General features: G+C 46.0%; 3 protein-coding genes and 2 long non-coding RNA genes across 5 annotated transcripts in view; 2 read left to right on the top strand and 3 right to left on the bottom strand.

Annotated features, from left to right (window-relative positions):
• LOC121404495 overlaps window positions 1-27,311 on the bottom strand; it is a 58,944-nt gene that overhangs the window by 28,636 nt on the left and 2,997 nt on the right. The window lies entirely within an intron of this gene.
• LOC111064788 (carnitine O-palmitoyltransferase 2, mitochondrial) lies at window positions 138-2,509 on the top strand. The gene is made up of 3 exons (XM_022352559.2): window positions 138-1,271; window positions 1,343-2,137; window positions 2,209-2,509. The coding sequence occupies exons 1-3, from the start codon at window positions 208-210 to the stop codon at window positions 2,363-2,365; spliced, it is 2,016 nt and encodes a 671-aa protein (XP_022208251.2). The 5' UTR covers window positions 138-207; the 3' UTR covers window positions 2,366-2,509.
• Window positions 7,326-9,422, bottom strand: LOC111064825 (protein regulator of cytokinesis 1-like). Its single transcript, XM_022352622.2, has one exon. The coding sequence runs from the start codon at window positions 9,321-9,323 to the stop codon at window positions 7,443-7,445; it is 1,881 nt and encodes a 626-aa protein (XP_022208314.2). The 5' UTR covers window positions 9,324-9,422; the 3' UTR covers window positions 7,326-7,442.
• Window positions 15,837-16,309, bottom strand: LOC121404494. Its single transcript, XR_005968040.1, has 3 exons — window positions 16,276-16,309; window positions 16,098-16,127; window positions 15,837-15,885 (listed from the first exon to the last, which is right to left on the bottom strand). It is a non-coding gene; the product is annotated as an uncharacterized LOC121404494 (long non-coding RNA).
• On the top strand, window positions 20,092-21,155 carry LOC111064826 (actin-binding Rho-activating protein). Its single transcript, XM_022352623.2, has 2 exons — window positions 20,092-20,257; window positions 20,319-21,155. Exons 1-2 carry the CDS (start codon window positions 20,228-20,230, stop codon window positions 20,811-20,813), a joined length of 525 nt encoding a protein of 174 aa, XP_022208315.2. The 5' UTR covers window positions 20,092-20,227; the 3' UTR covers window positions 20,814-21,155.

Below are 27,311 nucleotides of genomic sequence, written 5' to 3'. Positions count from 1 at the left end.
AAATTTAAATTCAAATTCTCATGCCATCCCTAGATGTGGCGCGCATACATCGCATGCAATCGATATATCGACTACAACGATCAGCTGATCGACCGGATCTCGACCAGCTGTTGCTTTCGACTTTTTTTTCGCTTGTCTTGTTTGTTGTTGCTGCCACTGCAGGTTGGACTTTGAGTCGACGTTTAAACACTGAATAAATAGGCAAAAATGTTTAGGGCAAAGGTGAACAGGAACCTCTCCTTCCTATCCACGAACTCGTCGCGAACAACGACGACGCACGGCCAGCACTACCAGTACCTGCAGTGCTCGAAGCTGCCGACGCTCTACTTTCAGCGCTCGCTGCCCCGGCTGCCCATACCTCTGCTGGAGAACACTTGCCAACGCTTCCTAGCCGCTGTCCAGCCACTGCTCACACCGCAGGAGCATGGCCGCACGCAACAGGTGGTGGAGGAATTCCGCCAGGGCATCGGCATGGAGCTGCACGCCAAGCTGAAGGCGAACGATGCGGAGAACAAGCACACCAGCTACATATCACAGCCGTGGTTCGACATGTACCTGGCCGATCGTGTGCCCCTGCCCCTCAACTACAATCCGCTGCTGGTGATGAAGAGCGACACGCGACCGGAGTACCAGCAACAAGTGGTGCGGGCCACCAATCTGATTATCAGTTCGCTGCGCTTCTGGCGCTCGCTGCAGGCCGATCTGCTGGAGCCGGAGGTGTACCACATGAACGCCAAGAAGAGTGACACGGCCAGCTATCGTCGCTGGATGAAGGTGGCGCCCAAGGCCTTTGCCACATACGCCTCCTACGCGTTCAAGGCCTTCCCCCTGGACATGAGCCAGTACAATCGACTGTTTGGCACCGCGCGCATTCCCCGCTTGGGCAAGGATGAGCTCGTGCAGGCGCCCGACTCGAAGCACATTCTCGTGATGCGACGCGGTCACATGTACGCGGTGAACGTGCTCGACTCCAGCGGCTACATCGAGAGTCCCAGTGTGATTCTGGGCAGACTGAAGGCTGTGCTGCGCCTGGACGTGGAGCGAGAGGCTGCCGCAGTTCCCCTGGGCGTCTTGACTGCCTCACAGCGCGATGTGTGGGCCCAGAACAGGGCGAATTTTGTGGGCAACCCGAAGAACGCTGATCTCCTGCAGAGCGAGGTGGATGCCGCTCTCTTCTGTGTGTGCCTGGATGCCGAGGAGGATGGAGTCTACAACGAAAACAGCCAGGAGCCGCTTCTGAAGCATTTACTGGCAGGAAAGGCGCAGAATCGGTAAGGACACAGCCCCCGTCCTCTCCACCATTTATTGGATTAATCTGTAATCCGTTTTTTTTGGTTTGTAGGTGGTTCGACAAGTCCATTTCGCTGCTGATCAGCGCGGACGGCACGACGGCCATTAATTTCGAGCACTCGTGGGGCGATGGCGTCGCTGTGCTGCGCTACTTCAACGAGCTCTACAAGGACACCCTGCGGCAGCCCTTCGTGTCTACGGAGACCGTACACACACCCGCGGAGGGCGACTTTGGCAATGTGCGGCCCATTAACTTTGAGATCGATGACGTGACCAGATCGGCCGTGGCGGAGGCCTATGCCCAGAATGCCAGCATTGTGGACAGCCTGGACATGCATCTGCTCCGGTATCCGCACCTCAACAAGCTGACCTGCAAGCAGTACGGCCTGAGTCCCGACTCCATCATTCAGCTGTCCTTCCAGCTGGCCCATCGACAGGCCTTCGCCGGCTATGTGGGCAGCTACGAGTCCTGCAGCACCTCCGCCTTCCGCCATGGACGCACTGAGACGATGCGTCCCTGTACGACGGTCACGCGTGACTTCTGCGAGGCTGTCCTCCAGCCAGCGAGGAGCAAACCGAGTGCGGGCGAGCTGCGTGCCATGATCGACAAGTGCAGCAAGGTGCATGGCCAGCTCACCAAGGAGGCGGCCATGGGGCAGGGCTTCGATCGCCATCTGTTTGCCCTAAGGAACACCGCCCAACGGGAGGGACTGCCCATACCCGAGTTATACGAGACTGACGCCTATCAGCGCATCAACAACAACATCATCAGCACTTCGACGCTGGGATCGGATGCCCTGCTGGCGGGCTCCTTTGGCCCAGTAGTCAAGAATGGCTTTGGCATTGGGTAAGTCTATAATACCGCTAAGATTTACTCGAATCTCTTTTGAACTCTTGTCGTATCTCTTTGTGTGGCAGCTATTCGATTCAGAACGAGTTTGCGGGCGCCATTGTCACGACGTACAAGAATCAGGCCGAGGGCAAGGTGTTTATTGATAGCCTGGAATCGGCATTCGATAAAATATGTGCCGTCATCAAGGAGAGCAGCGGCAGCGGCAGCAGGGAGAAGAAATAGGAGACCCTGCCCCATCGCCATCGCCATCCCCCACCCACACATACATATGGCTTTAAACTTTAAACCAAGAAAGAGATTTATTTTGCTGCTTTTACAATGTATGCCCCTTCTTGTGTCTGAAATGCAATTTGTTATTCCAAGCTCTACAATTTATAGATTATATTGACTGAAAATATTTGAACCATGTGTCTCCCATGGCCTTTTAAAGCTTTTCTGGCTCAATAGTATAATAGATTAGCCAATCGAAGGAAAAGCCTGGCCATATAACATGTAAAAATGAACAACTAATTCAATTTTAAACTAAGAAAACTAAAAAGGAATTCTTTAAGTATTTATTCTTTGAGGCACGGAACGGACGGACTTATTTCCTAAGTAAAACTAACAAAAGCATCGACCCTTTTTGAGTGGAAAGCCCCTTTTGTATAAGCAAACTTTGTCCTTCCATTGTCACAGCACTTGCACACGAAGTGGCGTGGCGTGGAGTGGAGTGAAGTCATGCCGTGACTTCCCCTTGTTTTCCCTGGAAAAAGCAGGAAACCCCATGCATTAGGCGTTTCTTGCTGATTAAAGGTTTTCCGCATGCTGACCCAGAAAACTTGATGGGGCGACCCGAACCTTCTGAAACCGAACCAAACTATCGTCAGTGCTGTGCTGGTGGAAAAGTTGTTGTCTTTTGATTTGTGCCCCCTTCCCTCACGCATACGAATACGAACGAACACACGTCAATCGAGAACTCGCATCTAAACATGGCGAAAGTTTATCAAAATATTGCCCTAGCCCCGGCCCTTGCAGGAGGGCTGGAAGTGTCTGTCGCTAAATGTGCTGACATTATCAGTTGATTTATAGCCAAATTTTTTGTTGCCCGCCTTTGGGCCATACGCTTATAAACGGGTCGCGGAAAATGCTCGTCGCTCGTTGCTCGCTGCTATAAAAATTAATTAACTTGCTTAAAGGTTCGCCCATGGCTGTTTTTGTTGCTGCTGCTGTAGATTGCAAGCTGATATACGATTTCGCCTTTGGCCTTAATGAGAGGCATTAAAAAATTAAATCGGAGACACATCCTCCTCGCACAAAAGGATGCGGAGAGACCCCTACTCTGACTCCGATGGAGGTCATTAAAGTCAAGTAGATTCTCCTTGCCAGTGGCGGACAATTAAAAACATATTAAACTGACGCCGCATAAAGGGATGTGGGATTTGTATGGCCTGTGTGGCATGTGGCGTGTTTGTCTGAGGGACGGTGAGTGGGTGGATGGGAGCATGATAAATGTGCGGTCGCCAGGATTTAATATTGCGCATACGCCGGCACTACATAGTGCGGACGGAGAGCCAGCTCATTAAATTATTCAAAAATGAGACTCTCGACTGTCTGTCCATCTAAGTGTTCCCTGCTCCGCATCCTGCTCCTCATCATACCACGTTAGTTACGTATATAGTTGTGGCAAGAGTGCCTCACTACGAGGACAGGCGACATGTGGCTGGCTGTAATAAAAAGTCCTGACGTGCATCGCATGCAGATGAGCTCCAACTAAACGGCAATGAGACACGCCACGGTGGCATTTGTTGTTTTTACGTTGAGTACATCGTCTGCCCTTCATCAACCCTTTCCCATTGTCCATCCCATCGAAATTCTGGACCAAAAGCAAACAACAAACAACGAAGGAACAACGCTGCTGCAATGGGTGGTGGGGGAGGGAATCAATAATTATTCTTCTAATTGAATATTAATATTTAATTTTATGCTTGGACCGCGGCGAGTCCACCTTCGCTGCGTGTACGCCTCATTAGCCCGCGGTTTCCATTAGGCCTCGTTAAAATCCTCCCCTGGCATCTGCTGCCACCGACAGGACAGGCCACAGACAAACTTTTTGCCAACGCTTTTCCCCAAGTTAGCCACAAACTGATTTATGGCCAAATGTTCGCCTGGTTCCTGGACCAAAATGAGAAGCGATTTTAGCACTTTTAGCACCCCTCCCTCTGGTGGGACTTCAATTTGCGGTTGCCAAAGCAGCAGCAGCAACAACATTGGGGCCGTGAAGGTGACCGCAAGCCACAAAACAGTTAACAGCTTTCCGCTTACCTCCCGCCCTCCCACCAACACACACACACACTTCGCCAACAACCAACTGCCACATGCCGCATGTTAATGCACTTTCCACAAAGGAGCGGACACTTGCACACTTCCGCACCTCGCCTAATGACCAATTAATATGGAAATCAGTTTGGTCTATTACAAGCTGCGACCCAATTATGACACTCGACAAATTAATGGCCTGAACAGGAGCTGGGGCACGTGTTGAGGCATAACAATTGCCCAAAGAGATGAGAAATATACACGCATGTGTCACACTACACTCAAAGACAGTGACAGTCGTATTACATATTCTGCCCATAATTACGGGTTGGTTTCCTTGTGGTGCCTTTGAAGGAGCGCCCATTTCTTATGCTTATAGTGCATGCCATAGCATCCCTAAGTCCTTACTAGGCCAAAACTTTAACGATTTCAGAAGAGTTGCGGCAGTCATTTCAACGATGCACAACACCAGTGACACCAGTAAGGATGATCTCATCGAGAGAGCTCTACTAATGGGAAAACATTGTAAGCAGCCATCACGCAACAAAAGAGATTCGCCTGACACCCTACACCCGCATTTACATAAGAGGCAGAGCAAAGGGAAACAAAAACGCATGCAAGAAGTACACAACAAAAAAACAGTAAGGGAATATTCTTCTCTCGCTTACCTTTAGCGCCGCTACGTTTTCCTTGCTGCATTTTGCTCTTCCTTTTTTACACACATAAGAAGCCGACGATTCCTTTTCCATGGTTACATCGCAAGAAGTAAAAGGACTACTTAAACGCGCGACGATTCGAACGAATAAACGATTTACGGAGCGAAAACGCAAACGCACCAGCGCACGCAAAAGAACTCGAAATAAAATGTTGGGTTTGTTAATGTAAGGTGAGGCCTAACCGGACTGAAGATCAAGCGCGCAAACCAACGAGAGAGAGAGAGAGTCAGGTTACCAAGATTTGGAATGACTCACCCTGCGATGCGACACTTGGGACGAGAGAGCGTCGACACGCTAGGCAGGCACTCCTTGCTTGTTGCTTTGCTTTCTAACTGTAAAGCGTGTGCTGTCATGTGCTAGAAGAGGGAAGAAGAAGCAAATTTGCAATGTGAGAGAAAAGAGCGGCTCAGCATGGAAGAGATAAGAATAGAGAAGAGAGCACACGCATTTCTGAATATGAATCTCTCAGCTTTATTTTTTCACGGTCCACGCAAAGACAATGTAAATAATATTTAGGAATTCTTTTTGTTTTCTTTGCACCTGGGCCTTTGGTTAACCGATTTCCAGAATGAAAGTTAACAAATACCGTTTTGTGCATGTGTGGGGCCTGTGTTTGTGTTTATGTGTTGTATTTAAGCATGTTGTCGGGTAATTAACATACAATTTATGAGCGATTCGGGGAAAATGTCTGCACAGGTGGCTGGCAGGGCACTTGAAACCCAATTTGGAGCAGCTCTTGTCTGTATTTACAAAGCATTTGGCATTCAAGTTAATTGATATTGCCCCAGGACATTTGCTCGGGCGCGAACAGCAAAAGCAATCTCTATAAATGCCACCAGCAGAGCCGAGAGCCGATGGGCGGAGAGGAGATGCAGGAAAATCATTTCTAATTGCGGGTAATTATTTATAAAATTAAAATTAACAAACATTCAATGAGTCCGCAGCGGAAGTGAAAGCAGAACAAAACCAGAGACAGAATTGAAGGAAGGAGAGGAGTAGGAAAAAATATACGAGGATTGATTTCGCTGTCGCCCAGCTGGGTTGGGCAGTGGGCCAGAAAATTCAGCGGTCAATGAGTCAGATTGGGCGGCAAAACAGAAACCCGTAAAGAGCGGCGTGGCAACATTGCTGCCATCCATCCAGGCGCAGCAACACTGCGGCTGGCCACATGCTGCAAAGACACTTGTTGGGTGCCATGACGCCTGGCGGCATGTTGCCAGGGAGCGGCGAGTGCTTAGATACAATTGGCTGGGCAGGGCAGGGAAGGGCGTATGAGTAATTTTAATTAACATGTCAGTCACACAATGGTCTCGTGCGCTATCTACTATGTGGCAATTGGAGCATGCTACAGCTACGCTCCTGTTCCGTCCTGTTCAAGCGATTAACCCCATGCAACTGCCAGCCAGGCATCCAAGGGGCCAACACAATTAACTTGAGCCTCAAAAGCCATGCCAAGCCTCGGCCATTGTTGTGCAGCAACCGTGGGGAGTCGAGTCAATTGTGTCTCGTCACACATGCGGCATAGTAGTACATACATATGTATGTACATACGTGTTTACATTTCCACTTTACTTCTGGGGTACACTTTTACGAGTATTATCATTCCCAGGCCATCGCTCAGCCACTTGCCAGGACTTTATCTGGGCCCGGCTTCAGCTTCAGCTCCATCTATCTCTCTCTCTCTCTCTCTCTCTATCTCTGCCTGCCCTTCGTTGTCATTTTTTTTTGGGTGTGACCACGGAAGCGGAAGGAACACGCTACAGGGTGCCCTTTACGAGCAGTCGGTGTACATCGATGCCCGAACTGGAGGGGAGGTTAATTCAATTTACAGCTCGTGTGCCGCTCTTTTGATTGTCCCGACTCACCACAAATCACAAAGCGAGACGATCGAATAGGTTTTTTGAGGGGCACCCATTCGGAAATGCCATCTATGTATAATGGCCGAACGGGCGAAACTTTTGCATACTTTCAACATATCACAAAAAACAAAAATTCAACATTGGCGCCAAAAACTTTGGCAATTCACTGAAGCAAAAGCGCCACAATTCGCGTTTGGTGGCGCCTCGAGGCGCAGTACGCGAATCCTCATGGAACATGCATGCAATTTTAGTTGCCATTTGTTTTGTTTTGTTTTTTTATATAAACAAATAAAAACTCCTTCAGCGCCTATGCCCTGTAGTCTATGTGTGGTTGAAGGGGTATATTCAATGTGCCATTAGTTTGTTAACAGTAAAAATTAAACAAAACGAAACCAAAAAAAAACAAAAACAAAACAGAGAAAAACTTGATTAATGTTTAGGGATGGGTTTCAGCCACATAAGGCTGCTGCGGGGCGTGGGTAGTTTGAATGGTTTGCCGCCACGAGGCTGCTGCTTCGCCTCCTGTCCAGTCACTGTGGCCACCGAACTATTGTTGCTGCTGTTGTTGTGGAGGACACCCAAAATATTGCGCGAAACTGGCAGCAGCGAGGAGCGACTTGATGGCGTAAACTGCCCAAAGGAGTCCCCAATCACGGTTTGGTTCTCATCCGTCACATCCATTGAAGGTTCTTTTATTGGCGACTTGTCCGGAAGATTCTTTTTAGTGCGTGTGCCTGGGGTTACCAATCGCACCCGCTGCAGGGCAGAGTTTGCCCCATTTGAGGTGCTCTTCAGGCAGCCCGTTCCGATGGCCTTTTGCCCAGAGCCGCTGGTGACCGATGGATGCAGGGGCTTGTGCTTTTGAGGAATTCCTGTGCTCTTGATAATTGGAGTCGCAGGCGGCTTTCGGCACGACACGTTGGACATGTTCAACAGTGTTCCAGCAGCGGCAGGAGCCTTCAGTTTGGTGCATGGCGTCTTCCTGGGCGCAGAGTTTTGCTGATTCCTGGCCATGCGCTGCCCGGCCATCAGCTCCAATATGTTCTCGCCATGCACCAGAAAGGGGCCACAGCACTGCACCTCATAGGCCTGCACCAGTTCAGTGATCTGCAGCTCCATTTTGGGCAGCCTGAATGTGATATCTCTGCGTTCCCTCTCCTCTTTGAGCAGCTGCCCGCCGCGATTCTGAAACCGCATGGGATCCTTCGACTTGGCCTCCAAGACCTCCATGCGTGCCAATAGCTTTGCACGACTTGCGTACAGCTCGAAGATTCCCTTGTGATTGCTATAGAAGCCTTTCAAATCGTCCAGCTGCAGCTCGTGCAGCTCCAAGAGCTCTTCGTTGTACCAATCGGTGTAGTAGCTGGCAAAGCGCAGGCGCTCCTGGCGACTCTTGAGCGTTCGATCCCACCACTCGTGTATCTCCAGACGCAGCTGCTGGATGATGGTCTTCAGGTTGCCACTGAGCAGCAGCTGGCAGCGCTGCAGCTCCTCCTGCAGCACTCGGCAGGTGCCTTCTGTGTACTCAGTGGCGTCGCGCACACGGCGCATGGTGGGTTCGTCTGTCTCCTGGAGGCGTTCCCACAGCGCAAGGATCTTCTCGCGCATGGCATCGATGTGTTCGCGCTGCTCCTGCCTCTGATCAGCCAATCTTTGATGCAGCGTTCGCAGCCGCTCGAATGTCTCTGGCGTTAGATCCTGATTTATCTCGTTAAGCCAACGCCGCTCTGCCGCTTCATTCTCCAGCTGCTGCAGTTCCTGCTCGATGCTTTGGCGTAGCTCCTTCATTAGCTCTGTGCGTGCCACGCGCTCGGCTTGCAGTTGGTCGAGATGTTCTCGGAATGCTGTCAGCTCCTGTGGCAGGGACAGCGGATCCGTCAGCAGTGGCAGTGGCAGCACGCCCAACTCTTGACAGAGTGGCTCCTGCTGCAGCAGCAGCTCGGCAATTTCCGCACGCCGTTTGGGCAGCTCCTCGCGCAGCTGCTCTACACTGTGCTCCAGCCTCAGCTGCCACACAGCCAGCGGCACATGCTGTGGTCTCTCTTCGACATGGACGCTCCCATGGAGCAGTCCATGCAGTTGACTTTCCTCGGCTTGCAGTGCGGCAATGTCCTTCTCGATGGCGGTCTGCTTCTCCCGCGACTCGGCCAGCAGATCGTTGTAGAAAGCCTCCGCGTGTTCCTTTAGTTGGTGCAGGTAATTCTCGCATGTCTGCGCATCGAACATGTGGCACCACATCACATATAGCTGATCCACATGCGCCGCGGTCATTGCGAGAATCTTTTGCTTCATGGCAGCTGACTCGCTCATTGTTTATGTGGTGTCTTTCGCTTGGGAAATTTATGTTTTTATTTTAGTTTACTTTTCCCATTTGACACAACTGAAAATTCTACTACATTTCCGTGTATGTGCTTGTGTGTGTGTTTCCAGGGTACACCCACATCGATCAGCAGTTGGCCCCTTCTGCCACTGCTTTTATTTTCGTCTTCATCTATATATAGTTACATTTTTGTGGGGCAACTCCAAAACAACATTTGATTTATGAACATTGCGAATGTCTGAGGCTGAGCCAGAGCCTGAGTCTGACGCTGTGTCCCAAAAGGGGGGAGTTGCTCTCGGTGCCCCAGGGCCTGGCTCCGAGCAGAAGTTATGATGGAGCCAGCCGCTCGCAACTGCGTAACTTTCCATTACATGTATGTATGGGTGCGGATGGCTATGGCTATGGCTGTGTCTGTGGCTGGCTGTGTTGCACGTAAAAGGCTCTTTCACTCTCGTTTGCTAGCCCACTTTATGGCCAACGGACGGGCGCTGGCTGGCTGGCTGTAAGGCCTGCTGTAAGTGGGTGTGGGTGGCATAAACCAAAAAAGGGAAAACACATTGACCTCGTCCCGTGTACATATATTGCAAGGCATGCAATAATTCTGTTGACTGCCCCCCCCCCACCCCTTACCAACCTCATCATACGTATATTGTCCGGCTTCTACTGGTTTCTTTCTGCAGGTCTGGCAGGTCTGCTCTGGATTTCATTAGAAACCATATTACAAAAGGCGCAAAGGAAAAGCCTTTTATATCCTTGCCTCAGCTGGCCAAACGTGCGGAAGTCACTTGTTTTCCGAGGGCTGTCCGTGAGGGGCGGGGGTTTGGGATTGAGATGGAGATGGAGATTGGGATCTGGGTCAAGTGTCTCGTATTTCATTGTTGTAATTACATTACGCTTTAGCTTTGAGCGGTTCGCTACTGCCAGAGTTCTAGAATGTCTGACATTTTCTACTCGCCTGTTGTTGCCATGGATTTAGTCATCGCTCAATGCATCCCCTCGGTTGCAGTGCCCGGGGTGTGGACTGGGGTGTGGACTGGGGTGTGGGGTAGCAAGGCTACGTAGCACTGTAAGTGCAAAGGGAATTGATTTTACAACCGCAAAGATTGTGGAAATCCGCTGGATACCAATGACGCGACCATTTTCCAAGTGGAGTCAGTGTTTACCACAAAAAAACACAAACTCAAGCATGCAGACAAAACATACACACACACACACATACAAACATAGCTGAATAAAGTGCTTAAGAGCGTGGAGTATGTTGACCTTCAGCTTGAAGGATCCACATGCCAGACCCAAGACCCCAGACCCCTAGTTGTCCACGTCATCAAGTTGCCTTACAGATTTCTGGCTCTTCTGGCCAAGAAATTGTGTGGCAAGCAGCATGTTTCCACTGTCATTGTGTGTGTGTGTGCTTGTGCGGGTTTTCGACTACAAAACAGCAAAAACTGTTATCCCAGAAAAGCACACACACACACACACACACACACACACCCCCGCCAAGCCACGAGGAGACCCCGCGATAGCAATCAAAAGTTTTGTACCGCCAACTGCCGAGCCATTCCCGAGAGCCATTGATGCGTGCAAAATGTATATGACGTATACGCCCCTGTGCCCTGCCCTGCCCTGTCCTGTGTGTCCTCCTTGAACCACACACCATTAACCCCCACAGCAGCCAGACCACAGGCGAAAGCCATACAGAAGCTTTGTTGATGCAGCTTGTAAATGCTGCAAGCAATTAACCATTTAATTGAAAGGCAAAAACCAACTCGCACATTTTTTGTTTGGTTTTTTTTTTTTGGGCCAGGGCTAATCAACGTGCGTGGATGCTTCTATTTTTAGAAGCTCCCACACAAACGTAGCAGTGGGAGTGGATGTAGCGAATGTGGAGGCGGAGTCTCTTCCTGGGAAACGGAATACTAGGCAATTTGCATAAATTTACCATGAATCAATGCGAAGGAACGCGGAACATAGCGTAAGGCAGAGCCAAAGGCAGGGGAAAGCCAACCCAGACTTGAGACTACTGGGCCATAAATGGCGGTTAAGGCAGCGATATGCGTGAGCGAACAATGAATGACTCAAACGAACACACACACACACACAAACAGAGACAAACTGACACACACACACAAAGACAAGAGGCAGTTATGAGAGGGCGTGAATGGGGGCCTAGGCCTAAATAAATCAATAGGGAACGGAACAGAACGGAACAGAACCCCAGAGCCAAGCAGAGCCACGTCCCGCGTAAATTAAGCCGCGCGCACAGAAAGAGCAGAAAGCGGCGCACAAATTGCAGGCAGTGAAAATCCTAAAAGCCAACCATTTCCAAACCTACAGACAGCCAGCCAACCTCAAAAATTTATGCAGATGCGATGAGGTACCGGCGGGTACCCGGGGGATACCCCTAATGTGCGTGTAATGCCCCTGCCAGACAACTAATTTCATATGTGGAGCGGACTCTGCTCAGGAGGTGGAGGATTGCCAAATGGAAGCCTTTCCCTGCCTCCCAGAATTAATGTGTGAGTAAGCTGATTGAAGCAGTAAGTTACCCATTGTGGGTGAGGGGGGAAAGGACTCTATTATTTAATGGGGTTTCTGCGTTGAATTTTTCGTTGAAATTGAGAGGCAGACAACTGATGGCGGAAAGTTAGTTACTATTCTGTTACATGGAAGGATGTACTACTGTACCTGATGGCATTTAATTTTTCCATTCCAATTTTTGAATACAAAAGAAAAGCTCAAAAAACCATTACATTTTTAGTATAATTTCCCGCAGCACTTTTTTGCACTTTGTCACACTTCTATAGTAACAAAAATATATGCAATGTAGAATATTAAACAATAAGAACAATTAATTACAGAATTATTTACAATGAAATGAAATAAAACTGGCATGTTTTGACGTGAGTAAAATTAATTGAATTAATATCCTTTTTTGGTTTATTTGGTAACAACTGAACCACTAAACTTTTTATCAAATTATATAACTAATGAACAGATTTGGTTTAATTTTTTATTACTAAATAAGAAACGTTGCTATCCATTATCTAAGATATCTAGATAAAATATGATTTTGTACATTTGGCATTTGCTCATCTGTTAAATAGGAATTTCCTTTCATTTTTATAAATCTTTTCTTGCTGTAATTTTGGTCATGTCCTTTTTTTATGCCTCATTTTTTATTATTATTATTCCTTGCTAGTATTTTTGTATTATTCAGTAACTGTTTGTAATAATTTTTCCACTTTATTTCATTTGTCATATTTTGCTGCACATTACGAAACTACTTTCAATTCCCGCCTCGATTCTTCCCTCTTTTATGAGTTGTATAATATTAAATTATGCCCTTTCTGATTTCAGACAAATTCTTTTAGTGGCCCGACCACTCAAAAGTTTCAATAGGCTTGACCTTGGACATTCAATACCCTGTCATGGGGTACTATAAGCCACAGATCCTTGAAGAGATCCCTTGAAGGGTGAAAAAATTTTATTTGGCTTGCCAATTAAATATGCTACATTCATCGAAATTTTTGATATTCAATGGGGACCAAATATGTTAGACAGGGTATTTTCCACTTCTTATTCCCGCCTGGACTTCCCCTCCTGTTTTTGTTGGCGCCATGTTGTTTATGCTTTCTCATAACGACGGCTCGCAACATGACAACCACAATCGCGGTTCTCTTCTGCTGTTCTGCTGTCTGCTCGTGGTTCTCTCTTTTTGTGCGCGCCATTGAGAGTCCGCACAGTTGGAATTTAAATATGTAATTAAGTTGCCAGAGCCAGAGACTGGGAAGTAGAACAATAAATTGCCAGAGCAAATGGCAGTTGCCAGGCGGCGCATATTATAATGAGTTTTTATTTCCGCCGGACTGACCGACGTCCGAATATAATTTTGGCGGCTTGTCGATTACCTCATCGGACCACAGGACCAGCAGCACGACCAGGCTAATGAAAATTGAATAGCCGCAAGACGAGTGCAGTAAAATATACCTAAAATATATACCCGTAATAGGCCATGGACCATTGGTAAATGCGGGCAACAATTGCGTGCAAATCATGCCCGCGATTAAGTGAAAATTAAGCCTGATTAATTGCCAGGCGATTGTAGGGCCCCCTCCGCCTCCCCTCTAGACCCCTTATCCAGCGTACATTTTACTATGGATTAATGCTAACAAAAGGCTAGCAAATGTCATATTTTATGGGTACTCTCGGGCGGCCTGGCTGTGGCCTTCATTGGCCCAGGCCATTGTTCCGGTGGCACGCATAAAAAACATTGAGCTGCGACCATGAAAATTCATGGTGAGACCAGCATTTTATTAGCTTCTACGGTGCTTCTTGTGGTGCGGTGTTCCAGCTGCAGGAGTTGCAGGGGCACTGGCTAAAACCCAATGGAATGTGGGCAGGAGGTTTCAAGCTCTAGCAGGTGCTGCGCCTTAAATTTACAGCACCTTCTAGAAGCAGAACCCATGTGTCTCTACTTTCTTAAGTAAGCCCAAGTAAGCCCCAAAGCCCATACAAATTATAAATATTTTCCACTCGACTGGGTCAAAACATTTTGCAGAACACTTTTGAGTGTGTTGGTGGGGTCAGCAAATAATATATTTTGTTGTTTTACGGCATTTACTTTAATTCCGATTGATGTGCGACGAAGAGTATTAAAAAGTAAAGTTTCAAATTGACGATAAAAGCGCACATACTCGTTGTACTCGTAGTACTCGTAGTACTCGTATTTTTAAATGGATGAAAGTTTCGTTGAAAGCGTTCCAGCAGCTCATTGAATCGCTGTGTACCAGGCCGTGAATGGTGGATTGGCTTAAAGGCTTTCGCAGGTCGTAAAACTCTGGCTAACAACAACAACAAGCAACAGCAACAGCAACAACAACAAGCAACAGCAACAGCAATGTGTCAATAAAAGTGTCAATCAAATCAATGAGGACGGAGAGGCACAGGGACAGAGGACAGGCCAGCAATTTTTCACTAGCTAGGGAATACACACACACACATACACACACACAGATACAGGGAGACGCATACATACACGCGCACACATATGACGAATTCGTGGCGCCGGCTGTTGCATACTTTCGAGCACAAGACAAAGTTCGTGCATGGGGGAGGGGAAACTCCGCCCAAAAACAAAAGGCAATAAAAACCACTGCGGTATTTGCACTGACGTTGGCAAAACGCTTTTCGCTTTTTGTTTTTTGTGTATTTGTTTTTTGTGTCCCCTCCCGTGTTGACTTGCTGGCGCATTTTTGTTGCTGTGGTTCTATTTGCTTTTGGTTGTAGTTTTAGTTTGGGCTTAGGTTTAGGGGTCATCCAGCATTCAGCTGTCTGTTGTCATGACAAACGTTGATTTGATTTGCGCCTGCCCCTGCCGCTGCATATATGGCGCCCCGCCGCCTGTGATTATGGCCAGCGATAAGCCATAAAGCCAAAACCATCTGCCATCTGCCAAATTTAGCTGAAAAAATGCAACGACCAGATGTCCCCCAAAATACCCATAGATGGGGAGTGCGGAGTGCGGAGTGGAGTATGCAAAAAGCTAGAAATTCTGCCCTGAAATGCGTTCATTTATCAAAATTTGACTGGCGCCAGACAAACGAAACGAAATCACGAAAATAAATCGTTTCGTCGTTTTGGCCAAGGGTTATAAATGACACAAATTTTGAAAGGCAAGTTTGCGAATGCTTTGTCTATCCAAACACACACACACACACACACACACACACCACACACAACCACACACAGAACAAGGAACAACCCAGTCGGACTTTATACCTTCCAAGAAGCACTTCTAGAGCGGTTCTTTTTCCTGCAAGCACCAGTGATTTATACATGACGTTTTGGTTTCCAAATTACACAGGGTGAAACACGCCAGCACCGGTACATTTGGAAGTAGGTAGGAACCGTTCCTTTAGAACGCATTGGGAACTGGTGGTTGTTGTAATTTCAACTTCGTGAAACGCTCGGGTTTCGCTTCCAGTTTTACTTTCCGAAAGAAGCATTACAGAACACATATTTGGCATGCATCGAGAATCGTTCCATAGGAACCTATTAAGAACCGTTCTGGAACTGTTCCAATGCAATCATTCCTTATCACATTCCTGGAATGTTTCAAGAACCGTTCCTTGAGAAGGTATGACATGCATGCATGCATGCATGAAAGAGCGTTCTAAAAGATCGCGAGATTAACCCTAAATACAAAACTATAAATTTTTTCGAATTTGATTTATTTAATATTTTCTTTACTAAAATATAATACAAAAAATAATAAAAATAAGAAAAAATAAAAAAAACGAAAAAATTTAAGAAAAAATAAAACTGAAAAAAGATAAAAAAGAAATGAAAAAAAAATAAAAGAAAATTAATTATAATAAAATTAAAATAAAAAAAATTAAATAATTGCCGTCGTCGTCTATGAGGAAATCCTTGTCGTGGTTGTAGTTGTTGTTTTCTCGGGGATGTTGTTGCCGTCGTTCCTGTCGGTGCTGCATGTTTCCTTCAAGGCAGGAGACCGAGTAAATGCGATTCTTTCCTTTGGAGAATGCCGTCCTTATCAAAAAGAAATTTGTTATTGTTTTATTAATTTTGGCAAAATTTTATTAATTTCAAATACAATTTTTTAATGTTTATGTCCACCTAATCAGTTCATTAAAAATCCGAACAAGGTCCACCATAAATAAATTTCACTGCATGAACATCGTGAACATTGAAACATCTCTCTACTTGTATCAACATATATTTACACCACTATTAATACTTACAGTGCGTTTAGTTCTCCTTAGTTTGAAGAACTTATGTATATCGCATTCCATCGTTGAGGTTATGTTCATGTACATGTACATGTTCAAAGAGAAATATGTATATTATGCATTATTTATTGTTTATTTTAATATTCTTAGGGTGCAGGCCGAACTGCCAAAACAATCTGCCAATACTTACGTGGTAAAATAAACGGTTTTAGGCACTTAAGTTTAGCTTTTTCACAATTGTTGGCAGAGGGCACAGATAAACGCACAATTTTCACCGGCTTCAAAACGCAAGTGATGAAATAAAAGAAGTCGAGAAAAAACCGCGTGCGTTCTTGCATGTTCCCTTTTGTTATTTTTTTGTTGTCCTACCGCTTTACCGAGGGTACGAATTTGTCTTCAAAAACATTTTTATGCCTCTAATAAAGCGGAAAGCACGCATCGAAAACGTCTACCTGCGAACGTTTTCGATGCGTGAACTTCTCGTTCTATTGGCATAGAGGTGGCCGCTTCGTGAAAAACGAACGATCGGGAATCGGTTTGGGTTTCATTCCATATTTTTCTGTGCAAAAATATGCATGATAGAACCATTCTTTGTGGAATCGGTTCTACTAAGCCTGCCAGGGAAGTAGTGAAGAACCAGTACTATGTTGCAACCACTTCTACAAGGTCCGACTGGGAAAGAGCGGACAGCCAGCAAGGCAGCGACAGATACTCGTATCAGAGTTAAGGGTTAAGGAAGCATTGTCAACATTATGGGGCATGGTGTGGGGGCGCTTTGGGGGCATTAAACCACAGATAACCACAGAGAACCGCATGCAGTGTTCTCAAAAGGAAAAACCCATCAAATTACCGCACACCACACACACACACACACACAGACACAGCGACACACACACAAACACAGGCAGACAGGAAGGAAGACGAAAAACAGGTGTTAACCGCAGACACAAATAAATCCATCTCCAGCCCATTTCAATGGCAAATGGAGGATTAAGCAGCCATTTGTAAATCCAGACGCCGCCTCCCGCCCGCCCGCTGACAAATTTATTGCCAAACGTGCCACACATAAAATTCACTCGAGCGAGACAGTTGCTTGCCTTTCTTTCTTTCTTATTTTTGGCTTTTCTGTAGAAAATTGTTTTACATTACAGACCGAAAACCGAATTGAATGAGGGGTGCACAAACAAGCAATAAATTTACTACGTAGGGCCATATGCAGACATTGCCGAATCTTAAGTGGCAGCAACCTACACGAGTGGCAGCAGATCTGCAGCTGTGTGGGAAAGCGGAAAGCGGAAAGGAACACGAATTGCAGGCCCCGAAATGTGTCGAGGGAAATGCAAACATGCAACGGCAGCGGCAGCGTAAGGAAGTGCCAGAGCGAGAAGCGAGGGGCAGGATGCTGACACTCCCAAAACAGCTGGCGAGGCTTAGCATAACAAGCTGTCAACACTCGCCCACTCTCCCACTCTTAAAGCTGCTCACACCATATGGAGAAGTTTCACTTCCGTCTGCCTACGTTCCACGAACATCAAAGGGCAAGTTAGTCACTGTCTTGGCCAACAAATAAGCTTCTTTGCATTGTTCTGCCCTTTGCCCGCACACAACCCACTTGATTTCATTTGTCACACCAATGCCAATGGCCATAAGACAGGACAGGGCAGGGCAGGACAGGGCGCCAAACGTTAATCACAGCAAGTTGAGAAAATCAACAGCAGACAGCAGAGAGCAGAGGGACTACCACGGCACCAGCATGGATCGGGGGAACCCCAAAGCCAAAGTAATCCGGTGGAATGGGGGATTCGAGACAGACACCCAGCATTAATTGCGCATTAATGTTTATTGCTCCAACGGATGTGGAAGTGGCGCCATTTTGCCATTTTTCAGCTCTGCAGCGCAGGGCAGCGGAGCAAACGGAGCAAACGGAGAAAGTGCCGGAATACGGTCTGGAATACCCTTCGCAGAGTGTGTGTCCTGCCCGAAGGCTCAGTTGGCGAAACTATTGGTTTGTCCACTCCGAATCGATATAATTGGATTAAGAGATTTGGGTATGGAACTTAAGTGGTGGCTATCAGCAGGAAAAGAATAATAATTATGCTATGGCTTATGTTAAGGCATTTCGAGCTCTATTTGCAGCTGAATCTGTGGAAAAAGTAGCGACGGGCATTTAAAGAAAGTTTAGTAGTAGCTTTGAAGCTAAGTTTCATATATTTTCAGCTGCAGTTATTTAACATATTATTCCGTAGAGCCGCATATACTTATTAAACGTACTTCTTTTTCCTTCTGTTTGTTCTATTTAATATTCTCTTACTCTGGAGAAAATAAATTGACTGAATTTTCAAGTTATCATTAAGAACAATTAAGTTTCATTTCTGTTTTAATTTCAATTTCAAAGTTTCAAGTATTTTCTTTCATCTTTAGTTTATTTTTGAAATGCTTCATATCATTTGCACAGTTATAAGTTAATGAATGAAAAAACTTTTCTCAAGCATTGGCATCATTTTCCTGCAAGTTACAATCTTCACACTCAAGTTTTCCACGCAATTTCCACACAAAAAAACAAGAACACAACAGAAGAAAGAAGCACATCAAAGTTTCGACTCGCTCGTTCTTTTGCCGGAGCTCTTTTCATTATGTTTTGGCTTACAATTTCTCGTTTTGTTTCATTAATTTCTTGAACACTCCTCCCTCTGCATCTCCCCACTGCACTATGGTCCCAGACCACTTTTGTTGGCCACCCATTTCAAGTTAAAAAATAACCCTGGTTTTGATCACCTGTATTAGAGTGAGCTTATAGTTGCGTACCAGAAATGTCCATAGATGGTGCCACATCCAATCAGCTGTGCAACCCAGCGTCTGCTGAATAGCACGCGCAGTGAAAGTGGCAATTTAATTACAGTTTAAACCCATAATTAATACGATTAACCGACAAATTTTTGATTGAATCTTAATTGTTGGGTTTTTACTACGTGTTTTGTATTGTTAACTGTACTCGTAGTTGTGATGTCTTAGTACTTTTAGGTTAAAATGAGTCCTTTTTTTAGCCAATTTTGATTGAAACGATTTTTGAAACGTATATTTAGTGAGTCCCACCTAGTCCCACCTTGAAACTATTGTGTGATGTAGATTAATAAATCTTGTTGAATGTATATAGTAAGAATACCACATTTGACCACAAACTTAAAATTTTCATTAGTAGAATATAACCTCAAATCAACAATACAGAGTTGTTTGGCGTTCTTTTTTGTGCTAACATAGTTGAATGCCAGAGAGGCTTAATTGATTCGAGACTGTACAGACCCAGTGACCGCAACTTTCTGACCCAACGAGCACCCTGGAAAAGCGTTTTCCACCCTGACACAAGGGTTTCCTAGGTGGACAATTACAAAAATTTTTTGTTTTCAAACAAAATTTGTGTTGTTTTTATGCGTGCCACGCCTTTATAATTTTAATAAAATTAGTTAAACTAATTTCTTATAAAACTGTTATAATTACTTCCTATCCCTATCATTAACTATTTTTTATATGCATTATCAAAGGCGGTGCCACACCCTTTTGACTCTATGATTATATATCGATACGACTAATTTGCTGTTTCGTTTGTTATTATGGCCAACAAAAGTGGTTGTTGGGACCATAGTGCACTGGTTAGCAAGTTTCTTTCTGTGTGTGTGTGTGTGTGTCTCTGGGAAATTTGTTTTGTATTTCCGGTTGCAGTGAGCGAGTAGCTCGAAATACTTCCGGCAGCTTGCGCGCCATTCGTGGCTTAAATTTATGGAGCTAGTTGGTGAGCTGTTTCCGCCGCATTTGCCACATGGCTGCCACTGTGGCAGCGACAGGCAGCGGTGGTTTTCGCGGAGGAGGGGGGGCAGCCACTCTGATTGATTATCCCTGACTGGGCAAAGTCGCGCTCTTTTGCCTAATGCAAATCCCACGCTAATGCGATGGCATTGATTGGCTTGAGCTGCCACATGTAGCAGGCTCTGGCTCTGGCTCTAGTCTGTATTCTGTATTCGGTATTTTGTAATCTGTATTTGTTTCGAAATTATGTTGTAACTGAACATTTTCGACACACGCAATAGACCAAATTCGCAATCAAAATTCATCATAAAAATTCACCATAAAAATTCACCATACAAATAATGTCAGCCAAACAGGTCAGCTTTGAAGAGGTAAGATCAGATGCGATTCTCTGGTAATCACTCTGGGATGACAGTTGATTTACCTTTGCAGGAGACTTCGGTCTCGTCGCGCATCACTCTGTTCAATAAGCGGGCGGAGGAGCACCAGAACTGGATGGTCATCAATCCCTTTGCCCACTACACCGTCCGGGAGATGCCCAAGCGCTTGATCCGCCAGGAGGATTATGGACACGCGCCCGCGGGCAGCAGATCGGAGCAGAGGTCGCAGCTGGCCCATGCCCAGGCGCTGCAGGAAGTGCTGCAGCTGTGCGAGGAGATCCACAAGTTGGGCCAGCCCAGCCCCAAGACGGGACAGATGGGCCTGTCCTTTGGCGAGCTCTTTGAGCGTTACACCAGCATTTCGGAGAAGCTGATGGGCACACTGCTGGCGGCTCGCAGGCAGGGCTATGTCGCCTTTGAGGGTGAGACACTGTTTCAGGGCAAGGACGAGCAGGTGCCGGTGTGTCTGTTGCGATCCTTCGACGAGCTGCGCCTGGAAATCATGGCCAAGGCTGAGGATCTCACCAAAAAGGAGCACGTTGACTAGAGCACGCGCCAAGGACCCGTACACCCAGAAAAAGCTTAGGTGGCAAGGAGACCCCAAAAACTGTCACCTGATTGCTGACCCGTGTCAAGCTGCAGGCAGCCACAAGCTTTACGTGAGGCACCTAAGCACCTGAGCACCTGAGCCTTTTCGCAGTTAATTGAATTAACATCTTTGACTGCGCCTGCCCCTTCACCCAGACCCAGACTTTGCACTGACAACCCCCACCCACTCAGCAGATCCTGTCACGTATGCGACAGGAAGCAAGGAGCTCGCGCCAGTCAGTCTGTCTCTAACCAAAACAAAAAATGAATCACCCAGAGCAAATAAACAAATTACAGCAGACTTCGAGTATTTAAATTCATATGTGCCCATGCCATGAGCCAGCAGCGTCTCGACTTCAAAGCCCCGCCACTCGCTCGACTGGCAAATTATTCGGTTACAGGCACACAAAAAATCTGTAGGAAAACCCCCGTAAGTCATTTGGTTTTGTAGTCACCGTTAGGGTGTTGCCTATAAACCAAAACGACAGGCACAGTGGAACTAATCCTCTGAAGGTTGTGTTAAAACAGCACGCTCCTTGAACGCTTTGGAACTCATCGGATTGGGTGCTATTTCAATGCCATATTTTCTTTTAGCTCACATTATATTTATTGCAATCTGCCTACAATCTATATTGGGCACTCAGTAATCTGAATTTGCTGAGAAAAAAAGCTCAGAAATTATATGAAAATGAATTTCGCATTTAAAATAAATATTTCTAATATCAAATTGAACATATTAAGCTACAAATTAAACTTATTATATTTATTGGCAAATGTTTTATATTAAGCTTCAATATGGGACGTATTAAAAAGATTTTTCAATACATTAAATAATATTAATAAAATTCAAATGACATTTTTCACTGAGGTTTCATTTATCAATCCACTGTTAAATGGTATGGTACTTTTGTGTCGTTGGTACTCGCTATGATTCGACAAGATGAACACACCCACAGACCGCACAGACCCCACAGCCTCCACAGTCCTACCAATCAGCCGCCCCTCCGGCACAGCGTTCCATTGATTCCTCACCTCATTGGGGGTTGGCCTCAAACCTATGTTGCTCCTGGCTTAAAATCCCCCACATTCTACGGGGATGCGGCAACAAATGATTGAATAATGAAGCACAAATGGTTGAGTTTTGGATATTTTTGACACATATCCGAAATTACGATGGAGTCGCTGAATGGTAAGTAATTCGAATGCGAATGCGAATGAAATGATCTAAAATAAACATGTTTCCTGCACACCCGCCGCCGGGGGGCATCCGGGAGCTCTGAATGGAATTTTGGAATTTGTTATGCAAATGTCATGACTCGGCTGGTTGCGCACAACATCCGCTAGCTGAATATTTCCACTGCCAACTCTGAGGTGGAAGGCCAAGCTCGAAGTTCCTACCTCCCAGTGGGTGATTCCTTTCAGCTCGTGCCGCTGAGTAGGTGCTGATTTCTCTACTCGAAAACGGTTTCGGTCTTTTGGGTTTTCTTTCTTTGCGGGGGTTTGTTAAATCACAGTCCACGCAACAATACAACAATGGGCCAGGAGCTAGCCAAGCCCTGTCCAGGCACTGGCCACACAAAGGTAAGCAAAGCCAGAATGGAAGCAAAGAAAGCTCGAAAAAAAACATACACTTGCCAATTGGTCAAATTCGGCTTGAACTCTGTGTCTGTGTCTGTGCTGTGGGGCAGCAACGGCAACACTCTCGAAGTTTATTTTATTTATTTATGTGCATATTTGTTGGCATGTGTGGGGAGGGGGATCGCCACCAACACTCGTACTACATATGTTAGAAAATGCCCAGGAAAACATTGATATAAATTATTGATTTCCTCCTTCTGGTGTGCTTTATTATTTTTCCAGAGAAACTTTGCTCTGTGATCCCTAAAAAAGGCACGACCTAAGATGCCACGTTATGTGGATAGAGAGAACAGCCGGAAGTAAAAATTCTATGGAAACGTGAAAGATTCCCTTAGCCCCTAGCCATGAAGTGAATAAATTCAACCGCCTAGATCGAAACAATATTAAATATAATATTTTGAATACAAAAAACTTTAAAACTTCCACAAACTTCTCAGCGAAACCTGCTTAAATCTGTCCTTTCCAGCTCATTTCAGTTTGCCGCCTTGAAGTCGGCTTGCCGCCTGGCTGCCGGTCTTCTCAGTGCCATCGCATGGAACCCGTGTCTGGCTGGTCCGGGCTCCTGAGGTCTTGAATTTCCGTCAAAAGTTGCGGCTGATTTATGGCCAACTTGGCGGACGTCAAAGGACACGCACGCGCCGAGTAAACCGAGCACGCAAAATACCAGAGCCAGGCCAGGCACTTGGTTCGCATCCGTTTCCTGCTTTTGCTGCTGCTCTGCTGCTGTTCTGCGGCTGCCCCCGCGGCTATCTCTACTGTGTGCACCGTGGGAGTGTCCCAAAGGATTTGGTCACAACAAGGTAGTAAGCTCTTTTTGATTAGCCACCAGAGTTCGCAACATAATGCACTGGCAACGCAGCCAGCCACAGCCACATCCACATCCACAGCCGCTACCGCGGCCATCAGTGAAGTTGATAAGCAGCAGCCGAAATCATAAAACTGTCATTTGGCCAGTTGATAAGCGGCGACCGACGCGATGCGACGCCTTTGGCCAAAAACGGCAGTGGGTGGCTGTATGGTGGGTGTCGACAGCAACCGGGCAAACCCACACAGCCTTCAGCGCGTACTTACGGATGGATAGGATGGTCGTGGTCCAGGGCAATTGCAGCTTGTATTTTGGGTCAAGCAGCGTTGGCAGCGTTTCGTAATTTGAATGTGGCACGAGGCACGAGTCACTCGTTATTGGTTTACCTGGAATTCGCAGAACCCAGTGTTTGTTTGTTGATTGACTTGGGTAGCAATCTGATATGAGTAAGGGCTGAAAATCGATTGCGTTGGCAAGCGGAGTGTATTGGAGATATTTGTTTAAGGCGCTTTAACCCTTTAACTTTCACTAGTTGGTGCAGTAAGAAATTCTGCAATTGAAATCGGCATTACACACATAAAATACAAAAAATAAACAGAGTTTCCAAGGTAACCATCAAGCCCTGCCACAGCCCCAGCCCCCAGCCCTCGCCCTTAGCTTTTATTATACTCTTGGCATTGGGTTGGGGGAATGTAATAAACATAAAAATTATACATACATACATATAATTCTGACATACATACTTATGCATATTAGTGCTAATGTCTGGGGGCTGGGGCTGGGGCTGGGGCAGGAGCGGCGTTGATGGCGGCGCGGCGTCCTGATAAAACTAAAATGGCGGCCGAAGGCAAAGGCCCGAGCACAAGTCGCTGGAGGAGGCAGCAGCAAAAAACGAAACTTTTCAGACACATTGCAAAACAATGACGCAGTTGCTCCGCGGAGTCGACCCCCCCAAAATCCCTGGAGACATTTTTATGTAAATTTCCCCCACCCCCCCAATCTCCCACTATTTGCTGCAAAAAGCACAAAGGCAAAGGGGGCCAGGCTATGCTGAAGTTGCTGGATTTATAACTGCAAATAGTTTATTTATTTGCTGCATTATTGTTTATTGGACACAAAAATGTACATTTAATTATGGGCTCCGCCTTTATGCTGGTATTCTTCTTTTCTTGTTGATGTGCCAAGTTTTTTATTGTATTTCAATTGGAATTTATTGCATCCACGGCACGGCGAGTCTAAGGATGAAACTGAAACCGTAGCCAACCTCGGGGGATGTGGCTGGAGCAGCCATGCGGAAAGGTCACTGCGGCTTGGCTTGGCTTGGGTTACGGCTGAGTCAGAGGCAGTGGCAGGAGTTGGCGACAATGATGGAGCAGTTGGCGGGGGTCATGGCACTGCACCAGGCACCAGTCGGCAACGGGGCGTGGCAGGAATAAATTGAAAAGAAATTATCAATCAAATGGAATTTTAAAACTCAATTTGTTGGCAAAACGACGTGATGGTGACCCTTTCAATCAACAAAAGGAATGCCATATGAATATTCAAAGTATTTACTCTACTGGCTGGCTGGCAGTTTGATTAAGGAAGAGGACTGACCACCCCCAGCAGCTCGCCCCGCCCCTAAAGATATTGAGAGGAAAGAGAAGCATTTGTAAGGCGCTTTTACTTGCCTTTTACCTTGCTTCACACTAAATCTTGTTAATTTGGAGGGGTGTGGGAGGTATATGCCTCGGCAAATGGCATAAGGATTAGGCTAACTTCTGTTCTTTAACCCCATTAGCAGAGTGCTTATAAGTGACTTTAATTACTGACTATCAATCTCACATTTAAAGGATAACTGTGAGCTTCCTAATGCCATTAATTAAAACCTTCCATCGTGGAGTTTGATTCCAAAATAAATATGCAGGAAGTCCATTTCGTTTAACGACAAATCAATGACAAATCAATTGCCTTTTCCACCTGGCGTCTAACATTTGGCTATGACAATTTCTGCCATTCTCTGGCACTCTCGAAAAGCGCATCGCAGCGGCTCCATCCACTTGACAATCCATTGGATGGAGGCTATATTGGGTGTCGGGGTTGGGGGCTAAATCCGGCCAACTAGCTGCCGGAATCTGTCGAGATTTTCCAAGCTGTGAGCTGCTTCAGTTTAAAGAACAAAAAGCAAATATTATATATGATTCTGCTGTCGCAGCACTCAGACAGCTGCTGCTGCTGCATTTTCCGGCTTGCAGTTTTCCCAACCGAAAATGAAAATATTATGGGAATTTGGGTTTAAGTCAATTTCACAGGCTGCGACAGGACAGGACGGGGTTATGGTTCTAGGGTCGGATTTTCTAAGCCGAATCCAACTGGGACAAATAACTCAGCTTCGGGCCGGTCGATCCGCTTCGGGTTTTTGGGCTCATGTTACGAATACGTCCGTAAATCTTGCTATCGGGATAACAGCCACAGACGCTGAATTAAGTTTTTCGTGGTGCTGCCAATAAATCGACAGTCACTCCGCTCTGCGCTCTCCTGGTTTCTGGTTTCTGGTCTCTGATCAGTACTCCGGTCTGTCCTGGCAGCGTTTTCTGTTGTGTAATGGCGCGATTCCAGTGAGTCCAGCTGGGAGCAAGGAGCAGCCCAGTCAAGTGGAAATGTCTCGGTGATTAATTCTCTTAGCCAGCATCCTTCTGTGGTGAAAAGTTTGCTTAAATTGCAACTGATTGACAAGCCCCAAGAAAGCAAAGGATACTTTCAGAAGTTATTGCAACCGCAAAGAAAACTGACTGACTGAATGACATTTTGCGATTGAGAAATGAAAATATTACAAAAAAAAATACGAATTCTGAAGAAGCCCTGGGATACCGCACTGACAATCACAGGAAAAACTGAATTCAAAGAGAAAATAAATCAACATGGAGTAATCCTCCGCGTTGTCTCTCTCTCTCTCTCTGTGTGGCGCCTCAAAAGAAGCCGAAGCAGCTCACGCACATGCCACAAAACTGATCCAGTGGGTGGTATAAGCCCAAAAGAAAAGCCAAAAAACGGAACATATATGTACATATGTATGTGCGGATATGGGAAATTGCGTCAATGGCAGCTTCAATTGAATTAAAGCCAACGCACGGGCACGCTAAGGGCTTCCACAGTTGATGCGGAATGAAAGCAAAGTTGATGAAGGCGGATGCCAGTGTCCCAAGCCAGATCAAACCCAGGACTCAATGATTTGTAAATGTTGCATAATTGAGGAGCACTTGGGCAGAGAGTTGCACTTGCATATCCATAGTAATAATCATTATAATAATCACCTTTAGCAGTGGATATACGCACTAGTTGCCTGTAAACAATTCTTGCGAGTAATTATAGAGTTTAGTTTTAACTTGAACCCAAAGAGAAGAAAATAATTCGTAAAGTTCTGAGCTTCACTCTAAAAAGAAAATGCTGCTAGCTCCCAGTAAATGTTTTAAGTTCTGCAGGAATTCACCTTTCATTTACTTTAATTTTTATTCATTTCAAATAGCTTCTTTGCTACTAATTATAACTATAAATCAAACTGTTTTATTAACTTTAATAGACATACTCGAACTTATTTCCCCTCTAAGTCTTAAAGTTTTGTGTGGTAGCTATTCAAAATCAATTAAACGAAAAGCCGCTAATGACTTTTGACTCTTGGAAAACCACAGAACTGTTTAGAGTTTGTAGTACTCAACTTTTCAACTCATTTTACTTATCCGTCGACCAGTTCCGACACCGACTCGAAACAATAAACGTGAAATTAATTTCCCCAGGCGCGTGGCAGTGCGCACAAAGAGTAAATTTCTATTACCTTGCAACACACCGTCCCCCAACCCCCTGCTCCATGTTTAGTTGTGCACTTCCGCAATCGAACCGAAATATATCTAAGTATCTGCGGGTCGGGCGTACTTCAATTGCTCAAAGTGGGTCGTCCGCTGCGCCTGTGGTCATTATGGAGAGTATAAAACTTGATTGTTCGCCCCGTTGGCATTTACTTTGCCTTATAAATAGTCC

The sequence above is a fragment of the Drosophila obscura genome, unplaced genomic scaffold (genome assembly GCF_018151105.1).
Source record: "Drosophila obscura isolate BZ-5 IFL unplaced genomic scaffold, ASM1815110v1 contig_208, whole genome shotgun sequence".
Classification (NCBI taxonomy): domain Eukaryota; kingdom Metazoa; phylum Arthropoda; class Insecta; order Diptera; family Drosophilidae; genus Drosophila; species Drosophila obscura.
The sequence above is the reverse complement of the archived record's forward strand: the minus strand, read 5'-3'. Positions and strand labels throughout refer to the sequence as shown.